This window comes from Acipenser ruthenus, chromosome 12 (genome assembly GCF_902713425.1).
Source record: "Acipenser ruthenus chromosome 12, fAciRut3.2 maternal haplotype, whole genome shotgun sequence".
NCBI lineage: Eukaryota > Metazoa > Chordata > Actinopteri > Acipenseriformes > Acipenseridae > Acipenser > Acipenser ruthenus.
Genome location: NC_081200.1, coordinates 34052027 through 34072674, shown reverse-complemented (window position 1 = coordinate 34072674; position 20648 = coordinate 34052027). Strand labels below are relative to the sequence as shown.

Genomic DNA, 20648 nt, shown 5'->3' with positions numbered 1-20648 from the left:
TATGCTGTTTCATCCAAAAATAAGTTTTGATATATAATAAAATATTCTGTCATTAAAGATTGTTTTTTAAACAATAATGTATGTGTTTTAGATAAACAATATACACAGTGAACCAAGGTTGACAATTTAAAATAATGACCACAGATGTCAAAGGTTGCAAGGGTAGGAGATCAAATGAGATCATGTGGTCTCCCGAGCCACTTCATCACCACACAGAATGGCCTGCAACCTTGGGGGAAAGCAAAAGCATATACTTTGTTTTCTCTGCAACACCCCCCTCTTCCCCTTTCCTTCCCCTACCCTTTCACTACCCTCCTTCTCTCCCTCCTGATCAGGCATGGCTCAAGCCCTGCAGGTCTCCCCCTCCTAGCCTTCAGTCAGCGCAGGGTGTCAGTTATCACAAAAACAGCTTGTTCCTATAACTCTGAGTCTGTCAGTGGCCTCCTCGGCTGACTCTATTTACAAGGCAGTTGAGGATTGATGGAATTCAGGCAGACAAACAGTTCCAAGGCCTTCCATTATCCCTGGGACTCCCCTTTTCATAGCAGGTAAACTGCAGCTAAAATGCAGTGAATTGGTTCAAATACCAGCAATTAGTGTTGTTAGAGGCCTTTTAATGATGAACCAGGATGTATGGTGCAATCCCATTGAAACCTAGTAAAGTCAGTGTACAGTTCATTGTAAAAACAAAGAGCTTGCCATCTAGTTTCCAAAAGAAAGAAGATTACGCTCCGACCTGAACAAAATTTGGGAAGCCACAAAATAAATCCATGATTTCAGGACAAACTCATACCTTCCAGCATCCCCCCACATTTCCACTGTTGCTTCACTGTTTACTAGTCCTTCCAGGGTTAGCATGATTCTCTCATCAGTCCACAGTTCCACAAAACTAATATTATATATAATATCCATTGCATTCTCAAAGTTCCAGGATCTGATCATAGTCCATTGTTCATTAAAAACAAGACGTGGTCACGTTTCTTGAAAGAGGCTGCAGAATGCAGACCCTTTTCATTTTGAACTTCCAAAGCGATGGCCTTTTTTCATAAGTGAGATATACTACAATAGTAAGCACCTTTACAAACATGCTTCTAAAACTGAAGACTGATAGATAGGTGCTATGGGAAAGAAAGGACAAAGTTATACCTCAACAAACTTCCTCTGCCAGGACTCTAGAATGGCAGTGGCCTTCTCCTCATTCCAGTTAATGTCATGGATGTCGTAGTCATCCTTGAAGTGTTCATAAAGCTGCTTGGGGCTCATCAGGAGGTACATAGTCTGGAGAGCTTCAGCACTGCAGGGACACAACAGCATAAATAAATATGTGCAAGCTGTAGTACAGGTTCAATGTTAATGTATGCCTGTTTTAATATGTACTTCAATTCACACACTAATGTGCCTAAACAGATGGAACAAAATTGTGGTGGTATATGTTTACAAAAAAAAAAAAAAAGATGAATGAGATTATAATAAATCATATCTTAAAGTGAATGTTTGTGAGTTTTCATGGCCTGTAGGAAGAGATTGTTTCACTTCCACTGAGATTTGCCAGGGTCAAGATCTGGGCAAAGAACCAATTTTGTCACTCTATTCCTTTTCACAGTGGTTTTAAATTAAAACAAGAATTCAAAATACTTAGAGAAGCCCAGCACTCGGGTTACATGACTCTACTAAAATATTCTGTAAATGGTGTTTTCAAATCCCTCCCTTTTTCAAATGATGAATAGTATTTTGTTTTTGTAAAAAAAAAAAAAAAAATAAAAAAAAAATAATAGCTAAAATAGTGTGCCTTCCCCATAACTCTTACTTTTACTGACAAATAAGACCAAGCTTTATGTGGCTGTCCATCATGTTTAATTGGCCAATCCTATGCAGAGGTCAGAGGTTGAAACTGAACCTCCCTCATGCAAGGAATTCCTCAGCTGTGTGAGGTTATTTAGAGTCAAAAGGCCCGCTCTCCCAGGCCTGCTAGAGGATTTTCCTGTAACTCACCTGAGCAGAGTGTTCTGGGAGTCTTTGGCCCTGCCGCCCAGTATCAGCTCCTCCTGCCAGTGCATGAAGTTCTTGGAGAAGCCGTGACAGCCGCCACGCAGCTGCTGCACAATGTCAGGACACTGGAGGGGGGGGGGGGGGGGTATTAAAAATGAATTAAAAAAATAATCATTTTAATTTCAATAGGTCCCTTCAATAGGTCCCTTCATTACAATGCACCCGAAGGTGGTAGATGCTCACTCACCTCACGCAGCACTTTGTTTGGTGCACTGTCGGGGCAGTCGGGATCAGTTGGGTCCAGACATGGCCGGTTCATGTAGGCGTGGCCCACCTGCGCCTTCTCTAGCATCTCACGGAAGCCCTCGAGCGATGTGAACTGACCCAGCTCCTCCATCAGCTGCACTGGGTCCAGGTTCATCCACTGGATATCTGGCTTCCCTCTGCAGAACAAAACAAAACAGTCAGGGACTTTTTTCTGACAGAACTGAGGCTCTCATTTAGGCTTGTAGATGGCACAACGAACATCCCACAATGTAATCCAGGGCCTATAGACTGCCAACCTCATGCATATACATTCAACCTACTGTGCCACAATGGAACAACGTATTTCCATCTTAATTGCTTTTCGATCTTATTAGACTAAACTAACCTGCACAGCGGCGACTCAAAATATATGAATGTTAGCCCCAGCACCCCAAGAAGGGTTGTTTTGGTCACCCTTTCTAAATCTTCATTGCCAGTGCCAGATGCAGAGTAAAGTAGCGTATATTATCCTGTTACACGGGGCAACAATGCAGGGTAAGCCCTATCGGCAGGCTGCTCGCTCCTATTTCTCAGCATTGTGCATCGAGTCGTGACGATTACCTTTGCCTCTCAAACATCTTGATACCACACTGGGGGGTGAAGAGGGGGGTGCTGGGCAGAAAAAACCCAGCCGTGCTTGGTGTTCTGCAGAAGGGCGCTGATAAACCAACTCCAGTCACTAGCCTAGGAATTTTGTCTTAAATTAGATTTCCTTCCCTTAATATCAAATTGCATTCAAATAGTAAAAATTAAAAACAAGCATTGGGTTAGGTGGCTGATGTACTTTTATATCTTTTATCTTACAGTAAACCAATATGGGAATCCCTAGAGATAAATATTAAATAGAATTTAGCAAACTGCTATTTTATGTATCAGGCTAGTTTTGTTATGTGTTTACTATTCTACCAAAGGATAGGCCGCCGTGACTTTAAAATACACACCTGTACATACATAGTCTGAACTGAAAGAAAAGATGCCAAAAAAAGAAAGTGTTTCAGGTTTCTTATTTTAAGCGTTGTTTCTAAGATGCGTGTTGGTGGGGTTCAATTATGTTGGTAATGAACCCCTCCCTCCATCCTCAGCAAATAGTTCGATTATGGCATTGCCAACCTGGGCTGCTCTCTCTCTCATTATCACGGTCTTTCCTAAAACTGGCTGCAGCTTTGGTGTCTCCCCTTCTCTCTCCCTCCCCCTTCTATCTCCCTCCCTCCATCCCTGTGAGTTACAGCTCTCTTCTGGGGGGACGTTAAACCATTAATCTCTTCATCTGTAAAATATCCTATTGTAGGTTTTTCTCTCACACTTACAATGAGTGTTTTTATTTGTCTCCACCCCACCCCCTTCCAAACCACCCCCCTCCCCTTCCATCTCCTGCCCCCTTCAGCTCATTTCACTGACTTTCAATAAAAAAAAGAGTTAAAAAAAGAAGTGTTAATAATGCCATGGAGACCAGGGAGCCAGGATGCTTACCGTACAGACAACATGCCACAAAGGTTTGGCTCTGTAGTTGCTTTTATTTTATTTGTATTGTATTATTGGATTTTCAGCTGTTTCTGAAGCAAAGTTTAATAACTTGCAACCTTGCAGTGTGACCCCTTTGGTGGGGTAAGTTGACTTGACCTTTCAATGCCCCCCATGCAGTACTGCTAAGAGGCAGGAACCCACTGGGAATGAGGTGTTGCATCTCTACTGAGCAATCCAATGATACAAGTTGTTACTTTCATTATTTTGATTTTACCAGCAACAAAAACTGAACATATATGTTATTAAACAAGGGAAATACAATTCAGCATTTCGTACTAATTACCAATATTTACTGATTTTTTTTTAAAGGGAGTTTTAGATTATATAAATATTGAGGAAAATAGAGTGCATGCTCAAGACTTTTTGAAACAACCTGTAACACTTTTATTAATGTTTGAAACTACTTTTTTTTTTTTTTTTAACAGCTCAAGAAGCATAAAGCCTTTTGTCCCATAATGGCTAAAGAGATATAAAACAGAGGGTGCCATTTTTATATATAAAAAGAAAGAATGACAAGGGTATTTTAACAGGACCGCAGCCCCGCCCCCCACCAAAAAAAAGGGAGTAGAGAAAAAAAAGGGACACACACAAAAAAGCGTCCAAACTCTGGGCAGAATCTCACTCCAATAATTCATGAAGAGTGGCTTCAAATAAAGCTGGTTCTTTCTGATTCCCACATACCAAGCGGCCCCGCTCCTGTCTGCAAAGAGAGGCTCCTTTATCTACTATTTTTTGCTTGAGTGAGCCGGCCCAGGCCCTTTTGTTTTTCCATAGATTGCTGCTCTTTGTTCTCTAAAGTTTTTTTTTCTCTCTCTGCTCTCTCTCTCTTTTCTGCTCTGAAAAAAAAACTCAGCTGAACTGAAGCGGAAGCTGGAGAGGACATTCACTCCAGCAACCCCCCTCCCCACTCAACCCCTGAAAAAAGAAGTGACCAGAGAAGGAGAAAACAAATGGCAACAAAATAAACAAAAGCATATAGGGCTATTCTTTCAATCGTAATTGAGCAAACTAAAAAATGATTTATGTTTTCTTCCTGACTTTTTTTTCACATCTTTTTGCCATTCCTTTGAACCCTGATAAGGTGCATCTTGTTAAGATTCAATATCGGATAAGATCACCCTCTTTTTCCAAGTTTTGGTTAAATCTTCATTCATTCAATCAATGATCAATGACAAGCCGCGGCTGAATCACTTTTTTTTGTCTCCAACCTAGCAATGGGAACTGTAACCTGAAATCGGAAATTACTTAATACATAAAAAAAATATATATATCACTTATATATGAAGGGGGTCATCCAGCCCCACTCTATTCCTAGTTTTTTTTTTCTTTATAGGCCCGTGGCTTGAATAATGCCTGTTTTATTTGTTGGGCAACTTACAGCTTTGAGCAACGGTGATTAACATGAGAAAGAGTGGTGTTACCGGTTGCTGACAAAGCAAGGCCCCCCCTATAGGGCCCCTCACTGATGGACACAGACTCGTAAACTAAAAGAATGCTAACCATTGTTTGACCCCCCCCCCTCCGGTCGACCACCAAATTACTCTTGCCTTCCACAGCAACAACAAGGGGACAGGGGTTCGAATCCCTCTGCCAGTATTAGCAACAACCTGTTTCTGGTGTATGTAGTTAAAGGATGGAGGTATGCATTGGGGGGCAAGCTGCTTTTAGCCAGTTTAGGCTGGGCTTGAGGCACCTAGGTAAAGCAGGCACTGAGACAGTGTGGCTCACTTGTTAGAGGTCTGTAAAACAAGGTGAAGAAAAGCAGAAAGCAGGACCACCAGCTAGAAATAAATGGGTTATCAGCTGGGTGACCTCAGCAGATAGCCATAGATAGCTTTCTAGCTTTAGGGCTAGAAAAAGGGTCACCAGATTAGCTGGTTATACTCTGTCTGACAAGACCCCAGCAGGGTGATGTCAGTGGGTGATGTCAGTGTGTGTGTGTGTGTGTGTGTGTGTGTGTGTGGCCACGATGGGAGACTGCAGCACCACACATTTCACTTGATTGCAAATCTCAAATTTTATCAATTTAAATTCAAATGATACACCCTTTTTCAGGAAAAAACTACATTTTAAATTATGTCTGATAATAAAAGAATTTAAGGCAATGGGCTATGCAACTAAAACATGTACAGGTTAAAGCTGCTGTCCACATAGTGAACCTCATTGAGTGAAATAGTTACTTACGGAAGGTAGGCAGAGCCACCCTGGAGTTTGGCTCCCTCCCAGAAACAGTCCAGAGGAGTCACAATCATGCAGGGAAAGAGCTTGTCGATCATCTGGAGAAAATCAACACAGTGCAGGGTTAGTGTTTACAAGTTAACGTTTACAACAACAGCACGATTATTTCTGATGCTAACAGATGCAACACTTTCTGTTGTATTGGTCTGTTTTGGACAGCATCCCCAGATAGTAGGCCGGGCCTTGGACACTTACCCTCTCAATCATTCCATTCTCGATGACAGGGACACCCGATTTGTAGCAGATTTTGTTCAGATCCCACGACCTATAAAATCAAAGTTAAACGTTAAACATAAAAACCCTTTATTTTGGCTACGAAAAAATAAAATAAAACATTTGCATCCTTACAACTTAAATACTTACTTTCCATACAAAGACACCTGGACTTTGCTGGCTGCTTGTGCGGCCTCAAGGTGCTGCAGCAAAGCTTCCTGGGTAAGGATGTTGGTACCTCCCCGTTTAGAGGTCTGAATCAGCATTTGTGACGTGAAGACAGTCTCCTCTCCTTGTTTCTCCTTGGTGTACCTCAACTCTCGACTCACACGGCTGCCAGCTGCAGAGAAAACCAAAGCTAGTTAATACACAGCAGGGCTAACTGTACTCAGTTGAAACTGAGCTGCACTATAACTGCACTGAAATGCAATGCAGTCAATCTGCAGCAGAGAGATCAGTCTGCAGCATCTAAAGGGTTAAATTAGTGATATCCTAGTTCAATCATACATAGGTCTGTCAAGAAGTTTTATTATGTTTTTTTTTTTTAATTTAATTCGCAAGAAATACAAATCACAGATCTAGAAAGTAAGCCACAAGAAAACATCTTTTGACGGCTTGTGCACAGATGTTGAATTTCTAAATGGGTTTTAAGGATTTTCAGGATTATAGGATGGGGGGTAATAATTATGTGCAAGGTTGACATAGACAAAGTTCTATGTGGTAATTTCTAATTTCCAACACCCCTTTCTTTTCTACTTCCTACACAGCTCTGCAATCCTAACCACAGACTCTGGCTGGGCTCCAGGGACCCACAGCAGAGCCTGAGGGGGAGAGATGCACCACAAGCAGGCAGTCTCACAGCCTTATTATTACAAGTTATATATTCTTGTGTTTGGGTTGTCGTGCCTTGGGAAGAGTTCTGAAGGGTATATTCTGCTGCTTCTCTGAAACAATGCAAACCGCACGCACGCCGGCATGACTGTGCCCAGTTTATTTGAAGATGCTTAGAAACTTAAACAGGGCAACCATTTTAGCATGCCTGCTTGTTTTGCCCGCTTTGCCAACTTGGTTTGCAGGAGCCTTTCTGGCAAAAGTTTGGCCAATGCAACAAGCAACAGTAAAAATCCTGCAAACCAGCCCTGACCAGATGTGTATCATGTGAAAATGGTCACTCTACCAGCACAGCACCCTTCTCACACTATGCTGGTGTGCAGATACAAAGCACTAGAGGAAGCCTCAGAGTCCAACTCTCTAATTAAGAGGGACCATCATGAAAAGACAAGGCAGGGAATCCACAGGGCCACCAAGGGCACATTAAACACACCACAATCCGCTTCAGAGGGGCTACAACATTTACTGTACCACACTGTTTTTTTTTCATGTTTTTATGTCGTGATAGAATGGTCAAGAGCAATCTTTCTCAGTTATTGAACTGTGTCACATACTCAAGTGCCAAGTAGTGGAGCATCCCTGCAGCTATACCTATGAAACTAAGCTTCCCTTTCCAACTTGACTTTCCTCATACAACAGGGCTTAAAATTAGTAACAAAACTACAGCAGTATCAGATTATTTTTTGAAAAACACCAGATTTAAAGACAAGTAAGTAAACAGTAAAGGAGACTCTGCTGGGAAGAGGAGAGAGACAATTCACAGAATGTTCTGTTTCACAGAAGCATAATTTAGTTTGATGATACAAGTGGTTGTATGTATTTCCTCTCCTTTTGAGCATTGTGTTCACATTTAATGCAAAAGGGCATCTGTAGGAACACAGCTTCAACCTCTCTCGCTGTAATTATAGGGCTCCTGAAGTAAATTATAGCTATTTGTGTCTCGTTCCACCCATCTGGACCACCCAGACAGGGACCAGGGCCCCGCCACTCAGCAATTGCTCAGCCACTCACCAGATGGGAACTCTGCCGCTTGCTCAAGCTGTGGTTACAGGCCCTTCCACTTAAAGGGACAGGCACCGAAACAGTAAAAATAACTTGAAGGAAAATATGTCAGGTTCCCTATATAACTCACTGAAAACCAGGCACAAGGAATAATTTTGTTAATGCTACAAAGGCAGCAAAATACCAGACATGGGTGAATGAGGGCTGCATGTAGGAAGCTGTAACTAGAAGTTGAACGTGACCGCTGTTGAACTTTAAAGTTGGGAGACATTTTCTTTAGTGTGTCGAGTACAGCTGTATCTTTGCGCCCTGGTGTGTGCATGCATCACACCATGTCATACTATGTTTTACATCTTTGTGCTTTGTGTGTATTATTATTATTATTATTTATTTCTTGGCAGACGCCCTTATCCAGGTCGACTTACAATTGTTACAAGATATGTATATATATATATATATATATATATATATATATATATATATATATATATATATATATATATATATATATATATATGTATATATATATATATATATATATATATATATATATGATAACAGAAAATACAGGCTCGTAAACAACAACGTATTCCACAGAATTAAATACTCTAGATCACCCAGGAATAAAATACTCTATAAAAATGTAATTACTTGTAAAAACAACAGACAAGCAAGACACAATGATAGTGACACTGGAGATTTAAAGAAGGGGGATGGCTAGTGTATCAGGCCAGTAAGAAGGGGCTGCAAGCTGTATAAAATGTGATGTGTAATTAACCACAGAGTTAGGGCCCCCTGCGCTGTGGTGTCAGCTCCGCTGCTGGACTCTGTCAGCTCCAATCTCACTCACACTCCCTCCTAAACACTGTCTCTGGTCCAGAGAGCTACAGTTCAGCTTTCCAAACTTTTATTCTTAAAGTGTCATGAAAAGGTTCTTTTTGTTAAGAGGTTCTGAAATGTGTACCTCATATAAAAGTGTTCTGATATTATGGTCCTTGTCCAGGTCTCCAAGGTTTGCCCAAATTTCAAAAGCAGTACCATTTAAAACAATAGCGCAACTTTCTGACAGAAATTTCTCAAACTGCAAGATCATTGGCTGTTAATTAGTGGCAAGTTTACTTTTTCCTTCTTGTTATTTTTCTCCACTGTTAATTAGTTTGGACCCATGGTCCAGTTCATTTGGGTTAGTATTATTTAAGGGCTGGCTATATTGGCTAATCAGTCCCAGCAATGGAAATCTTCTCTGCATCAAAGTGGCTTTTCTACATTATCGCTGCAACCCAACCTTAGTGCACCAATGGTATGGCACAATACCACAACATCCTTGCTGCAGACAGAATGCAGTGTGGGGTGACATCACTCAACCATACTGGACTGCAGTAAGCAAGATACTGCCAAGGGTTATCAAAGTCACTAAGAGTAAAACATAAATTCATATTATATTTCATAAAATGTAAAATGCCGAATTAATGTAAAGCCACAATATAATATAATATAATTAAACTAAGTGATTTGAGTTTCTTGGCGCAGTGTTTGTCACAACATGGGGTAGGCCACCTTTAAAGTGTTGTGGGCCAGATTAGCTGGATTAGGGAGCCATTGAAAGGACCCATGCTGTTTTGGAGGAAGTCTTGGTGAGTGGTGTGCTGAAAGAGGCATTTCTACCTGTTGCAGCCACCCCACCTACCCACAAAATACACAGTGAAATCGAAAGAGATGGTGTATTGGGAAAACAGTTCTATGCAGTTCTTTGGAGCAAGCTCTTGTCAAAACATGTCTTGTCCTCTGTTGCTTTGTTTTGCCTTAAAGTGTTGAGATCTCACTTGCAACATTTTCTGGAACATGTTGAAAAACCTAGCAGTGAAAATGTGGTCTCTTTTCACAAAAAAGCCTCTTAAAAATAAATCTCCCCCTTCCTAAACAACCAAACCCCCCTTTTTCCTAGAATTTAGTAGCAGATGGGTGCTCCACCTCAGCTCAGCAAAGAAAGAGCCTAGGCTCCAAAGAATGAATATGGGCTTTTGTCATTCATCCTGAATGTCTTTCAGATGTTTCCCAACAAACAGGAAAAAATAAAGAAAACTTTCACAACAAAAGCAAAGAACCAAGCCTTCCCTCCCAAATAGAACTATGCAAAAAGGGGGGTTTGGCTTCATACCTTAGCTATAGAAAGTCTGAGTGTGTGTGTGAGAGTGTGAGTTTTTGAGAGTGAGAGAGAGAGAGAGAGAGAGAGAGAGAGAGAGAGAGAGAGAGAGAGAGAGAGAGAGAGAGAGAGAGAGAGAAGACTCAATTACCAAGGGGGTTTGTTGAGGCCTACTTCATGGTTTGAAGCCTAAGTAAGTCTTTCATTTTTGTGCGTGTGTAAGGCCTACCATTCAGAGACTGTGAAGACTCACCTAAAATGAAACTTAAATTAAGATAAACTTAAATCTAGATTTCTAAAACTAGTTAAGGTTAAGGGAAGTGCCATAAAAAAAGAGAAAAGATTCAGTTAGGAGTAGGACCTATTCAGTGCTGAGACTCCTGTCAGGGTTGACATAAATTTCCACTGGTGTTGGCATTTAGGCACTTGCCATTTCCATATGTATAGGCTTGCCTGTACTAATTATGCTAATCATCCCCACTGTTGGCTGCTGTGAAAAATGGTCGCATTAAGCACTCCACTGCCTGCTAATACGGCTTAATGTGTGGTTGAAACATACATTCATCCCGTTGTGAAAAGCAAAATTTTTCCACATTGCTGGCTTCATTCAGACCAGAAATGAATTTATTGAGCCCAGGGACCATTTTTTTTCCAAGCATCAAGAAAAATGTTTTTTTTCTTTTCGTTTTATTTTGATGGTGGAAATAGGATCCTTGAAAAAAAAAAGACTGGTATCGCTTTATTTGAAGCAGTGTAATTATCAAGCGAAAGAATTTCCAGGAAAGGTTTAAAATCCAGGTTCGCTTTTGGGATCATGTGGCTAGTGATGGACCCTAAAGACCCAGCCAGCAAACGCCATCATTCCCTTAAGTTGCACGGTTTTCCTCACATAGATCAACGTAAACAAAGTAAGTGGAGATACCAACATCACACAGCATCAGCACAGTTCAAGCAAGAATATGCTGCTTGTATCACCATAGCTCAGTCTGCCCAGTACAGGTTATGGAGTTCAGGACTGATCCTCATTGGCTAAGACTGTGAATTAACAGAAGACTCTAGTCCCACAATGCTGTCAATTCAACCCTGAACATTACATTCATGAACAAAGTGTTTTTAAAAACAGAATTATAGGTGCTTTCAGGAGTGTGGTCGTGGTGGGGGGGGTTGGGGGTTGGAATAAACATTTTCTGCTGACCCAGGCTGACTCTGGCCTTGTTTATTCTTTCTACTCGTGAGGTCTGCAGCTCAGTAGTTACAGTTTATTTATGTAGCTGGGGCCCTGTGGCTTGCAATTCACCTCCGATAATGTTTGATAGAGCTTTCTTTTTCTGGTTCCAGCACGGGACTGGGAGACTGTGTATTTTTTAATGAATTATTACATTTACCTTGCATTTTTATTTAGATAACTGCTCTGAACGCAAACAACTCGAAATTTCCTGCGAAAGCCTTGCTTATTTGAGTACTCTAAAAAGGTGTCTCCAGTGCTCCAGCTGGACCCTTCAAATCACGCTGGCACTGGTGTTTTCTTTCTTTCTTTTTTTACTACACACAACTCTCATTATAAACCATTTTGGGAGGTATCATAAACAGGGCATTCCACTGACTGTAATTTGTAATAGGATTTCACACACCCACATACACGCACATCCTTAACAACAGCTTTAGACTATTAATGTAGTCCTCTGCATTGAACAGCAGTGAATGTGATTTAAACTGAAACTGACAAGATTGTTGTCAGACTTTAGACCTTGAAATGCATTTTTCTTTTTTTGGTAGATGCATTAATTTAATGGCTGACATTGATCCAGCCATTAGTTACATTTAAATGTACTGTAATTTGCACTATTAGCCTTAGTGGGACCGTATCCATAAAACTACAGCTGCAGTATAGTCCCAATAAAGAATTCAAAAGTCAACAGTGTGGCTATAGCAGTGCTGAGCATTCTGATCAAACCCAGGGCCAAGGGTGCAAACAGTCATGTCTAGTCAGTCAGAAAAGATAAGCATGAGCATTGTTTTTTATTTGATATTATATATTTCTATATTCAACAGCTTGGAATGTGAAAAGCTGGGCATTAGTACATTCTTTTGATTGGCATTTTGTAAACATGACAAAAATGCATATATTTTCATGGATCACTTAGACTGAAGGAAGTACAGTATTTTCACACTGACATACAGTTCAGATACATACCGTACAACAACAAACCAAACATGCATTTAAATCTTCAAGCTGCACTAGGATAAAGCATTGAGTCCAGCTAATAAAATTCAGATACCTAAATTTCAGAAAACAGAATGTCTCTTCATGTTATTTAACATCACAATAACTGCTTTGTAACTGCAGTTATACAATAAAGTGCATTGTTATTATTCCCATATGCACCTTCAATACACCTTAAAAATGATTTCAAGTTATTTTCAATTTCAATAGTTTTTAAATTGAACACGAGTGAGTCGTACAAATCTCAGAACTGGCTAAATTTAAAATGTGCACCCCTCAGGATTGTCCTGTCCTGTCCCCCCCGCACCCCCCGCCCCCCGAACACCCCCTCTATTATTCCCTTGTCTTCCTGTTAACAATGCACTCAGGGCCCTATTATCTGTGTACTCTGCCTTTTCACTCACATAAGCTGTGATTTCTCTTTTTCTTCTCTCTCCCATCTATTTTTTGGCAGTACATTTGCATTCATTTTCTTCAAGGGCATGTGGGGTGCAAGCCCAGGCATCACCCCAAAGGGGGAAAAAGTGGACAGCAGACCAGGGGAACCCCTTTTGCTGTACTATCAAACTATACTGGGAAAAACAACCTTTTACTTGCTCATAAGCATCTCAGTTCTGTTTAAAACGTACTCCCTTCAATACCTCTGCCCAATGTTCTTCAGAACTGCACAGTAGGCTTTAGGAAAGTCGGTTGAAGCAAGCAAACATATAACTACAAACGTTTTGGTTCCATATGTCCTCTTTAAAAATGCAAAAGTCACAGCTGCATTTGCATCTGTTCAAGTTGTGATCAAGAACTGCTGTCCCACATCCTCACACACATGCACAACTACTACAGAAATCCAAATATAGCTTAGCGTGTATATTGGTCGTTTTCAACAAATGTAGCACAGTAAGATTTTAAAGTATGTTAAACACTCAGGAAATTCTTTGCACTGACTTTAAAATAGGTGTTACAGTGCTGTTAAAAACTTTAGTTGAACAGACCAATTTACCACTTTCACTGCAGTTGTTTTTCCTTTGGGATATGTCCCTGTTTGTGTGTGTGTGCGTGCGTGTGTGTGTGTGTGTGTGAGAGAGAGAGAGTAACTGTCAGAAACACAAAGCAGAGGCAGATCCTGACCAAATACCGGCTCAGTGACCACAACCTGGCCATTGAAAAAGGCCGACAGAGGCAAACCTGGCTGGCCAGGGAGAACAGGCACTGTGGTCACTGTGAGACAGGAGAGGTCGAGACAGAGATTCACTTCCTGACACACTGTGAAAAATATAAAAACATAAGGGACATTTTCTTCCCCAAATTCTGTGATTTAGTCCCAGAATTCCCAAAAATGTGTGATACCCAGAAGCTGTCAATCCTGCTGGGGGAAGACAAACACACAGCCAGACTGGCTGGTCAATACGTGGAGACCTGTCATAGCCTGAGGGACAGACCGTGAACACGTCACACTAGAGAGGGAAAAGAGAGAGGGAGGGAGGGAGGGATTCTGTTTAATATAGAAAGAGGGAGGGAGGGAGGGAGGGGGTATTGTATAATTGAGGGAGGGGGGATTCTGTTTAATATAGAGGGGGGAAGGGGGTACTGTTTGATATAGAGGGGAAGGGAGGGATTCTGTTTACTGTATTAATATAGAGGGAGGAGGGATACTGTTAGTATTAAGAAAAATTCTTTGTCTGTATATTTGAGTTGGTTATGCCATGTATGTGCTTTGGCAACACAATTATTTTTATTGTCATGCCAATAAAGCCAATTTGAATTGAATTGAATTGAGAGAGAGAGAGAGAGAGAGAGAGAGAGAGAGAGAGAGAGAGAGAGAGAGAGAGAGAGCCTCTCGTTGTTACTAAACCACTTACTCTCCATTCAACTTAGAGTAGCTTTGTCAATGGGCTATTGGGGGAAACAACCCAGGCACAGCCTCTTAAAGGCACAGCATTCTCCTTTTTAAGCTATTGGAATTTTTTCATTCTACGGCAATCATTTGCCATAATACATTAGTTTATCTTACCAGGCGAGTTTACGTTTACTTCCAGAAGCTTGAAACAGCGCAAACATTGTCAAAGATAAAAACCTGTATTACTAAAAGATTATTCTATAGATGTTTTATACTACATTAAGTTTTAAGAAACACACGTTTTATCCAAAAAGCTACCCGCCTATTCACCTTTGTATTCCAATCTACTATACTGTACGTTTACAGTAAAAAAATCTGGTTTTGCATTAAGGCAAATCGTAGCAAATTAAGGCATAGAAAGTGAAAAAACAGGTTAATTAAATTTTAGGATAGATTGCAGCTGTTGTATATAACTTTGCAGTTTTCAACAAACCCACTTAAATACAGATAAAACCTCTTATTTTACAGCTGCCGTGACTCCCTAAGTGTGTGTGAAACAGGTGGGTAAACTTTCGTGGCAATCGCTATTTGGGGTTGGGGGTGGCGGGGCTTTATTCTTGAATGGAATCCAAGAATAGTTTAAGACCACACAGGGAGCTTGGGGGAGGGTCAGGGCCTGAAAGATGTCTATACGATCACACAGCCCATCTGCTGCAGCAGAGCTAAAGCCTGGGGGCTTAGAAAGAATTCGAGAGTGTGAAAACCAAATAAAAAAATCTAAAAAATCTTCGTACGGCCCAAATGTGCTAAGATAAGACAGAAACACAAACCACTATTGGAGGAAGAAAAGGCAACGTAGAAAACTAAAAACAAATACGGAACCTGAAACCTAAGTGCCGAAGAGAGAACTTACAACGGGAAAAAAATCAGTCAAATTCAGACACCGCCTCAACGAGACACAGCATAGCCTACCGCTGGTACGCGTGTTTTAAGTCCATACATGGTATTATTCCAGTGTTGTTGTTTATTTTGCAGTTTTAAAAAAACACACCGCGATGTTCAAAGCATAAACTTGATATTGTTTCCAAAGCAGTCGGTATATTGTAACAGCAAACACAAAGTATCAACTACAAAGCAACAATATGTCACTGCATATAAACATCGCAAGATTGCAAATAGACAGATAGGCACAAAGTTATGCAGTGATATCGCAACGTGGATCCTATTCATTTACTCAAGCGTGATAAATTGCTGACATTCCCCTTAAACAGACAGCATACAATCAACTCTTCAAAAGGTACATGCTGCAGTTTGGCAGCTGATCATGTCTCTTCTCTGCAAACCCAATAGTAGACTATGCACTGTTATTACTGACCTTCCACCCAAAGTTGCTCGATATCCGTCTCAATTGCTGCAACCCGCAATCCGACCGCCAGAGCGCCGAATACAAGAAGTCCAATGAAGAGGACCTTTCCACAGTGCCGCTGGATCTGACAGCCCAGGGAGAAGAGCAGGGCCTGGAACCGCGCCCGAATCCACAGGGGGGCTTTCTGCCCCACAGCCTTACCCTGCAATACAAAGGAACACACACACATAGATACAAATTACTCGGGGTTCAGAATAAACTCAGCCCATCTCTCAGGTATCAATATATTTACTTTAATATATTTACTGCCCGCACATTACAGTATTATTTGCCAGCATATCATTTTCAAGAAGTGTGTGCTTGTTTTTGGGATTGTCTGTGCATTCCTAATTGGCCAAATGTATTATATATATATGTTTTATTTTACGGTGGAGGAGCAAACAGTCTTTGAAGAAGTAGCGAATAGGAAAGCGGTCTGAAGGTAATGTCAAAGGTTTCTTTCAGTGTCAAAGGTTTCTTTCCTATTCAATTCTAGCCTCCACTCACTGCCCACTCTACAAAATGCCCACAGTATGATCTCAGAAAGACTTGGGTGGCAAACAATAGCTCGAGAAATACATGTTATTAACATTCAAATGTCATTATATCCCGTCAGTTTATTGGAATCAGAAAACTGAGACCTCGTGCGCTTCTAATGTCTTACATCCATCCATAGTCTTTAAGGCTTTGATCATCCGGAATGCATTTATCCGCGGTGTGCTAAATCTTCTGTAAATGCTCCACGCTGTAGACTACTAAGCAGGCATAAAAACAAACCCACAACTGCCAATTATACCCACTTCCCTATGAAAAAATACATAATTTGTATTTTGTCATGAATGCTTGTCTTCAGCTGTGTGTCTCGCATTGGATTCACAACGCCTCATTTCTATTCAGGACTTTGGTAAACGCATAACACAGTCCATTTAATACATTTTAAGTATTTTTCTCTTATTTGTTATTGTATCCGTGCACGTTTCATCTGCATTCCAGTAATTAATTATTCCGCTAATTCTGACACTTTTCCAAACGCACGTACAGTTCATGGATAGGTCTGTCAGATAAGACTTAATCAGTGAATTCCTCTCGGGGACCCACCGCATCTTCAAACAAACACAACAGCCTATAGATTCATTTTGCAAACCAAACATGTCATTTACAAAAGAACCACCCACAAAATATATTATATTTTAAAGAAAGCTTTCGAGTTCAGATTACCCACGTTCGACCCACACAGCAAATTGTTTTGTCTGAAATCAGAACAAACAGTTCAAGTTAAATCAGGATTATTTAAAATAAATATCGCTCTTTTCATTCAGCATGTGTCTTTAGCACCACTTTTGAAGGTAAAGCACTTTAACAGTTACTTTTCACAACATCCTTTAATACACTTCTTAACATTTTTAAAATTTACATCGCTACACGCTAGTTTAAAGCGTTTGGGGACATTAGATAAAGACAAACGCATGGGTTTACAATGGCAAATACACTTCTTTAAATTAACTTTGATTTCTCACAAACATTTTTAAACATGTATACCTTAAAACATATTTTACAGCTTACCTATACAAAATGTTAATTTTCTGGGGCTATTATGTACAAAACTTTCGTTTACATTTTTAAGCATGTGTAAATAAACTCGATTTGTCACCTTTGAAATCTGTTTTAGTGCGAAAGCAGCGTGGCAATAACTGGGTCTCCGGAGCAGATCTGAGTTTGCAGGCAGGGCAGAACGCGTATAACTCGGGGGTAATTCTCCACAGATACTGGCCCCTGGGATACTGGGATCCGAGGCCATAGTCCAAACAAGAAAACGAAGCTCACAATAAAACGAGGAAGAAGAATCGCAGCGAAATTCAACAAAATCAACAATAATCCAAGAAAAAGAAAAAGCGCATCCACTGGTTCAACGTTTGGAGAAAATCTTCTACTCTTTCCTTGAGCCAAAGTCTTGCAACTCCATCCCAACATTATGTGCCCAAATCCTTATAGATCCTTTGGTTTTCATTTGCCCAGATAGCTTGTAAAATATAGTTAAGAACCTGGGAAAAACTAATGCAGATCTCTAGGTCTGCTTCTGATCCTGTTGCAGTAACATTTGGAGAAGGGAGCCCCTTTGCAAATCCTGAAAAGGGAGGTTTGATGGAAAAGTGCTCTGGTTCTCATTGGCCAAGGAAGAGGCAAATTACTTTGCAAACATCTCCTATTATTAGCTGCTAAGCAACAGCTCGCCAAAGTGGAGAGCGAGGGAGACCACCCAGGCAGATCCTTCAAATCAGTTTTTCTGGGGGGGGGGGGGGGGGGGTAGGGGGGGAGACGATCGAGTGAGTGAGCGAGCGAGCGAGGGAGAGGAAAACTCTTTCAATAAAATCCCGCACATTGCAATCCTGCTCTGCACATTTCCTAATGGTTCAGCTCGCTTTATAAAAAGCAATCTGACATACCATCTATAGTGATATAACAGATACAACCCCCGTTAAACTAAAAATCAGACACACAAAAGAGAAAAAAAAAAGGTTTTGGCATGCATTTGAAATGGGTTGGTTTTTAGCGAGAAGCGAACGTTTTCTTCTAGAAGCTTATCTGAAAGCATTTGAAGCAAACACGATAAATATATATAAAAGGAACACCATGAATTTTGGACAATTTGCCAGTTGTATTATATGAATTAGTCTTTGTGGAAAATAACATAGCTATGTTTTTGTTTACATTTGGTTTAAATACAGGTACCATTATTATTGAGGTAGTTGTTAATATAGTTTATATATGTTTATAGTGTTGTTCATGTCTTGTACGGTAAAAAAAAAAACCTTTATATTAAAACGTCGAACAGGCAGTTTTTTTTGTTGCCTCGCTTTACGTATCCAAAGGTGATGATTTTGCGGATCGACTTTTACCAGTAAATTAACAAGGCATTAAATAGACCCCAATACCCTTTTGATGGGATTGTTTACATTTTGCAATTATTGAAGTCTAATTGTCACAGAGAACATACGCCTATGCAACGTAACGCTTGCCTTGTTTTACGTTTTGCTGTACAGTACTAATTCAGTTCCTACTGGTTCCCATGTGTCAGGGTATGAGATTCGACAGATCGCCCAAGGCCACAGATTCAGGAAACTAAAAAAAGTCCCTTTTAAGCGAGCCTATAGTTTTTCAGTTTAGAATGTGTATAACATTTCTGATTTTATTGTGTGTAATACAGTACTTAAAACAAACTTTATTAACAGTTGTTTTTTTTTATCGAGTTGTTTTTCAATCTAGATAGCATTTTTAATAACTGGTTTTAATTACTTCTATGACTGATTAATTTGTTATGCAAATAATGCTGTATGTCTCTTTTGCAAGTGTGGTTTACTCTCAGCAGGTTATGGTGTTTGGTTGGCAGGTGCTTCTTTATCAGACCTAGCATAGACTAAACTCTACTTCTCACCATAGCTACCCATGGTGGCTCTACATCCACCCATCCATCTATCCATCCATATACATACACACATACATACAGAATCTAAAAGACATTGAATGAAGCTTCCTGAATGTTTTCAGGGGTTAATACCTGTCCAGGTGTGAAGCTAATCTAAAGAAATATGAGCCCACTTCTACAGTATCTCTGTTCTTGATCTCCCTCACCTGCAAAAATGAGGTTGAAGCTAGGGGCTGTTTTTAGGACCACATTGTATCATCCTGGACATGATCTATAACTCATTCACAGTCAGGCTGATTTATTTCTTGGCTGTACCCATTCTGCACCTGAAAGCCAAATGTCACCAGAGGGCACCCAATTAAAGTAAATAGAGACCCAAAATATCTGCGGTCCCAGAAGAAACAGGTTTAAGGCAAGGCAGGCTCTTTTCTAACCCAATTTGTGGGAGCAGGGTCAGAAGCTTCTGGGTGAGTGTAGAGGAAATTAGTGTGGATATCATATGCAAACCCTGTAAGAGAAATTATGGGCCAGATTCACTAAACTTGTTTATGTTACAAAACTACTACCACTATGATAATAATAATAATAATAATAATAATAATAATAATAATAATAATAATAATAATAGTAATTTGTAGGAGTGTGAATAAACTGTTTATCTGACTTGTAAATTGGAGCTGCAATTGCAGCATTTGGCCATGTGGCAGCATTGTGTGCTTCATTAAAATATACTTCAGTTACAACATCTGGTACCACTGTATGCTATGTTAAGGTATCAAAAGAGGTTCATGTTGAACTGGCGCTTGTATCACCCATAATATGAATTGTTTTGTAAAAACTATTGTATTACAGATGCCTATTCTAAACAGCTTTAACTCAATTTCTTTTAAAGCATGTCATATTAATTGTGGTTACTATTTTGGGGTGTACAGTAATATAATTAGTTAGGTAAATGGGAAGATTTTACAAATGCCAAAGAATCTGTTTTACAACCTTGTTATTTTCCTCTAGTAACTTAATAGCACCAAATGGAATTGATCGGCTTGGAAGATTTCAAAAGTTTTCATAGAACTTTTTTGGAACATCAAAAATATCTTTTTGAAATATTGTATACCAGGTTCCTATCTGAGTAGTAATATTTTAGTATATTACTATAAATTACCAACATTTTTTTGTTGATTTGTTGATACTGCATATTACATGATTTAATAGGCATTCAGGTATTACTCATTAATAATTAAATTGAAAATGTACAGTATTACGCCTATTCTGAGTATTACGTTCTTTTCAATTAGAAGTGTATATTTAATTGTAACAGTGATGAGTTACATCTAGACATACAGTTCAGTACCTCTGATTGCGTTGGTGGCTTTTTTCCAGTCACTGTGTTGAACATCTCCCACAGGTAAACCTGTCCCTTGAGAAGTGACCCCTATTAGGTTTGAGAAGTTAAACTAT

At 40.0% G+C, this 20648-nt stretch overlaps 1 protein-coding gene across 1 annotated transcript in view; it reads right to left on the bottom strand.

Annotated features, from left to right (window-relative positions):
* The window catches only part of LOC117416430 (protein patched homolog 1-like), a 31721-nt gene extending 13815 nt beyond the window's left edge, over positions 1 to 17906 (bottom strand). The window contains exons 1-8 of the mRNA XM_034027483.3: positions 17418 to 17906; positions 15737 to 15929; positions 6421 to 6610; positions 6253 to 6322; positions 6004 to 6095; positions 2237 to 2432; positions 1993 to 2114; positions 1147 to 1294 (exon numbers count right to left, since the gene is read on the bottom strand). Coding sequence (XP_033883374.2) covers positions 1147 to 1294; positions 1993 to 2114; positions 2237 to 2432; positions 6004 to 6095; positions 6253 to 6322; positions 6421 to 6610; positions 15737 to 15929; positions 17418 to 17564 — 1158 coding nt within the window. The 5' untranslated portion in view covers positions 17565 to 17906. The remainder of the gene's footprint in view (positions 1 to 1146; positions 1295 to 1992; positions 2115 to 2236; positions 2433 to 6003; positions 6096 to 6252; positions 6323 to 6420; positions 6611 to 15736; positions 15930 to 17417) is intronic.
* Between the last annotated feature and the right edge of the window lie 2742 nt (positions 17907 to 20648).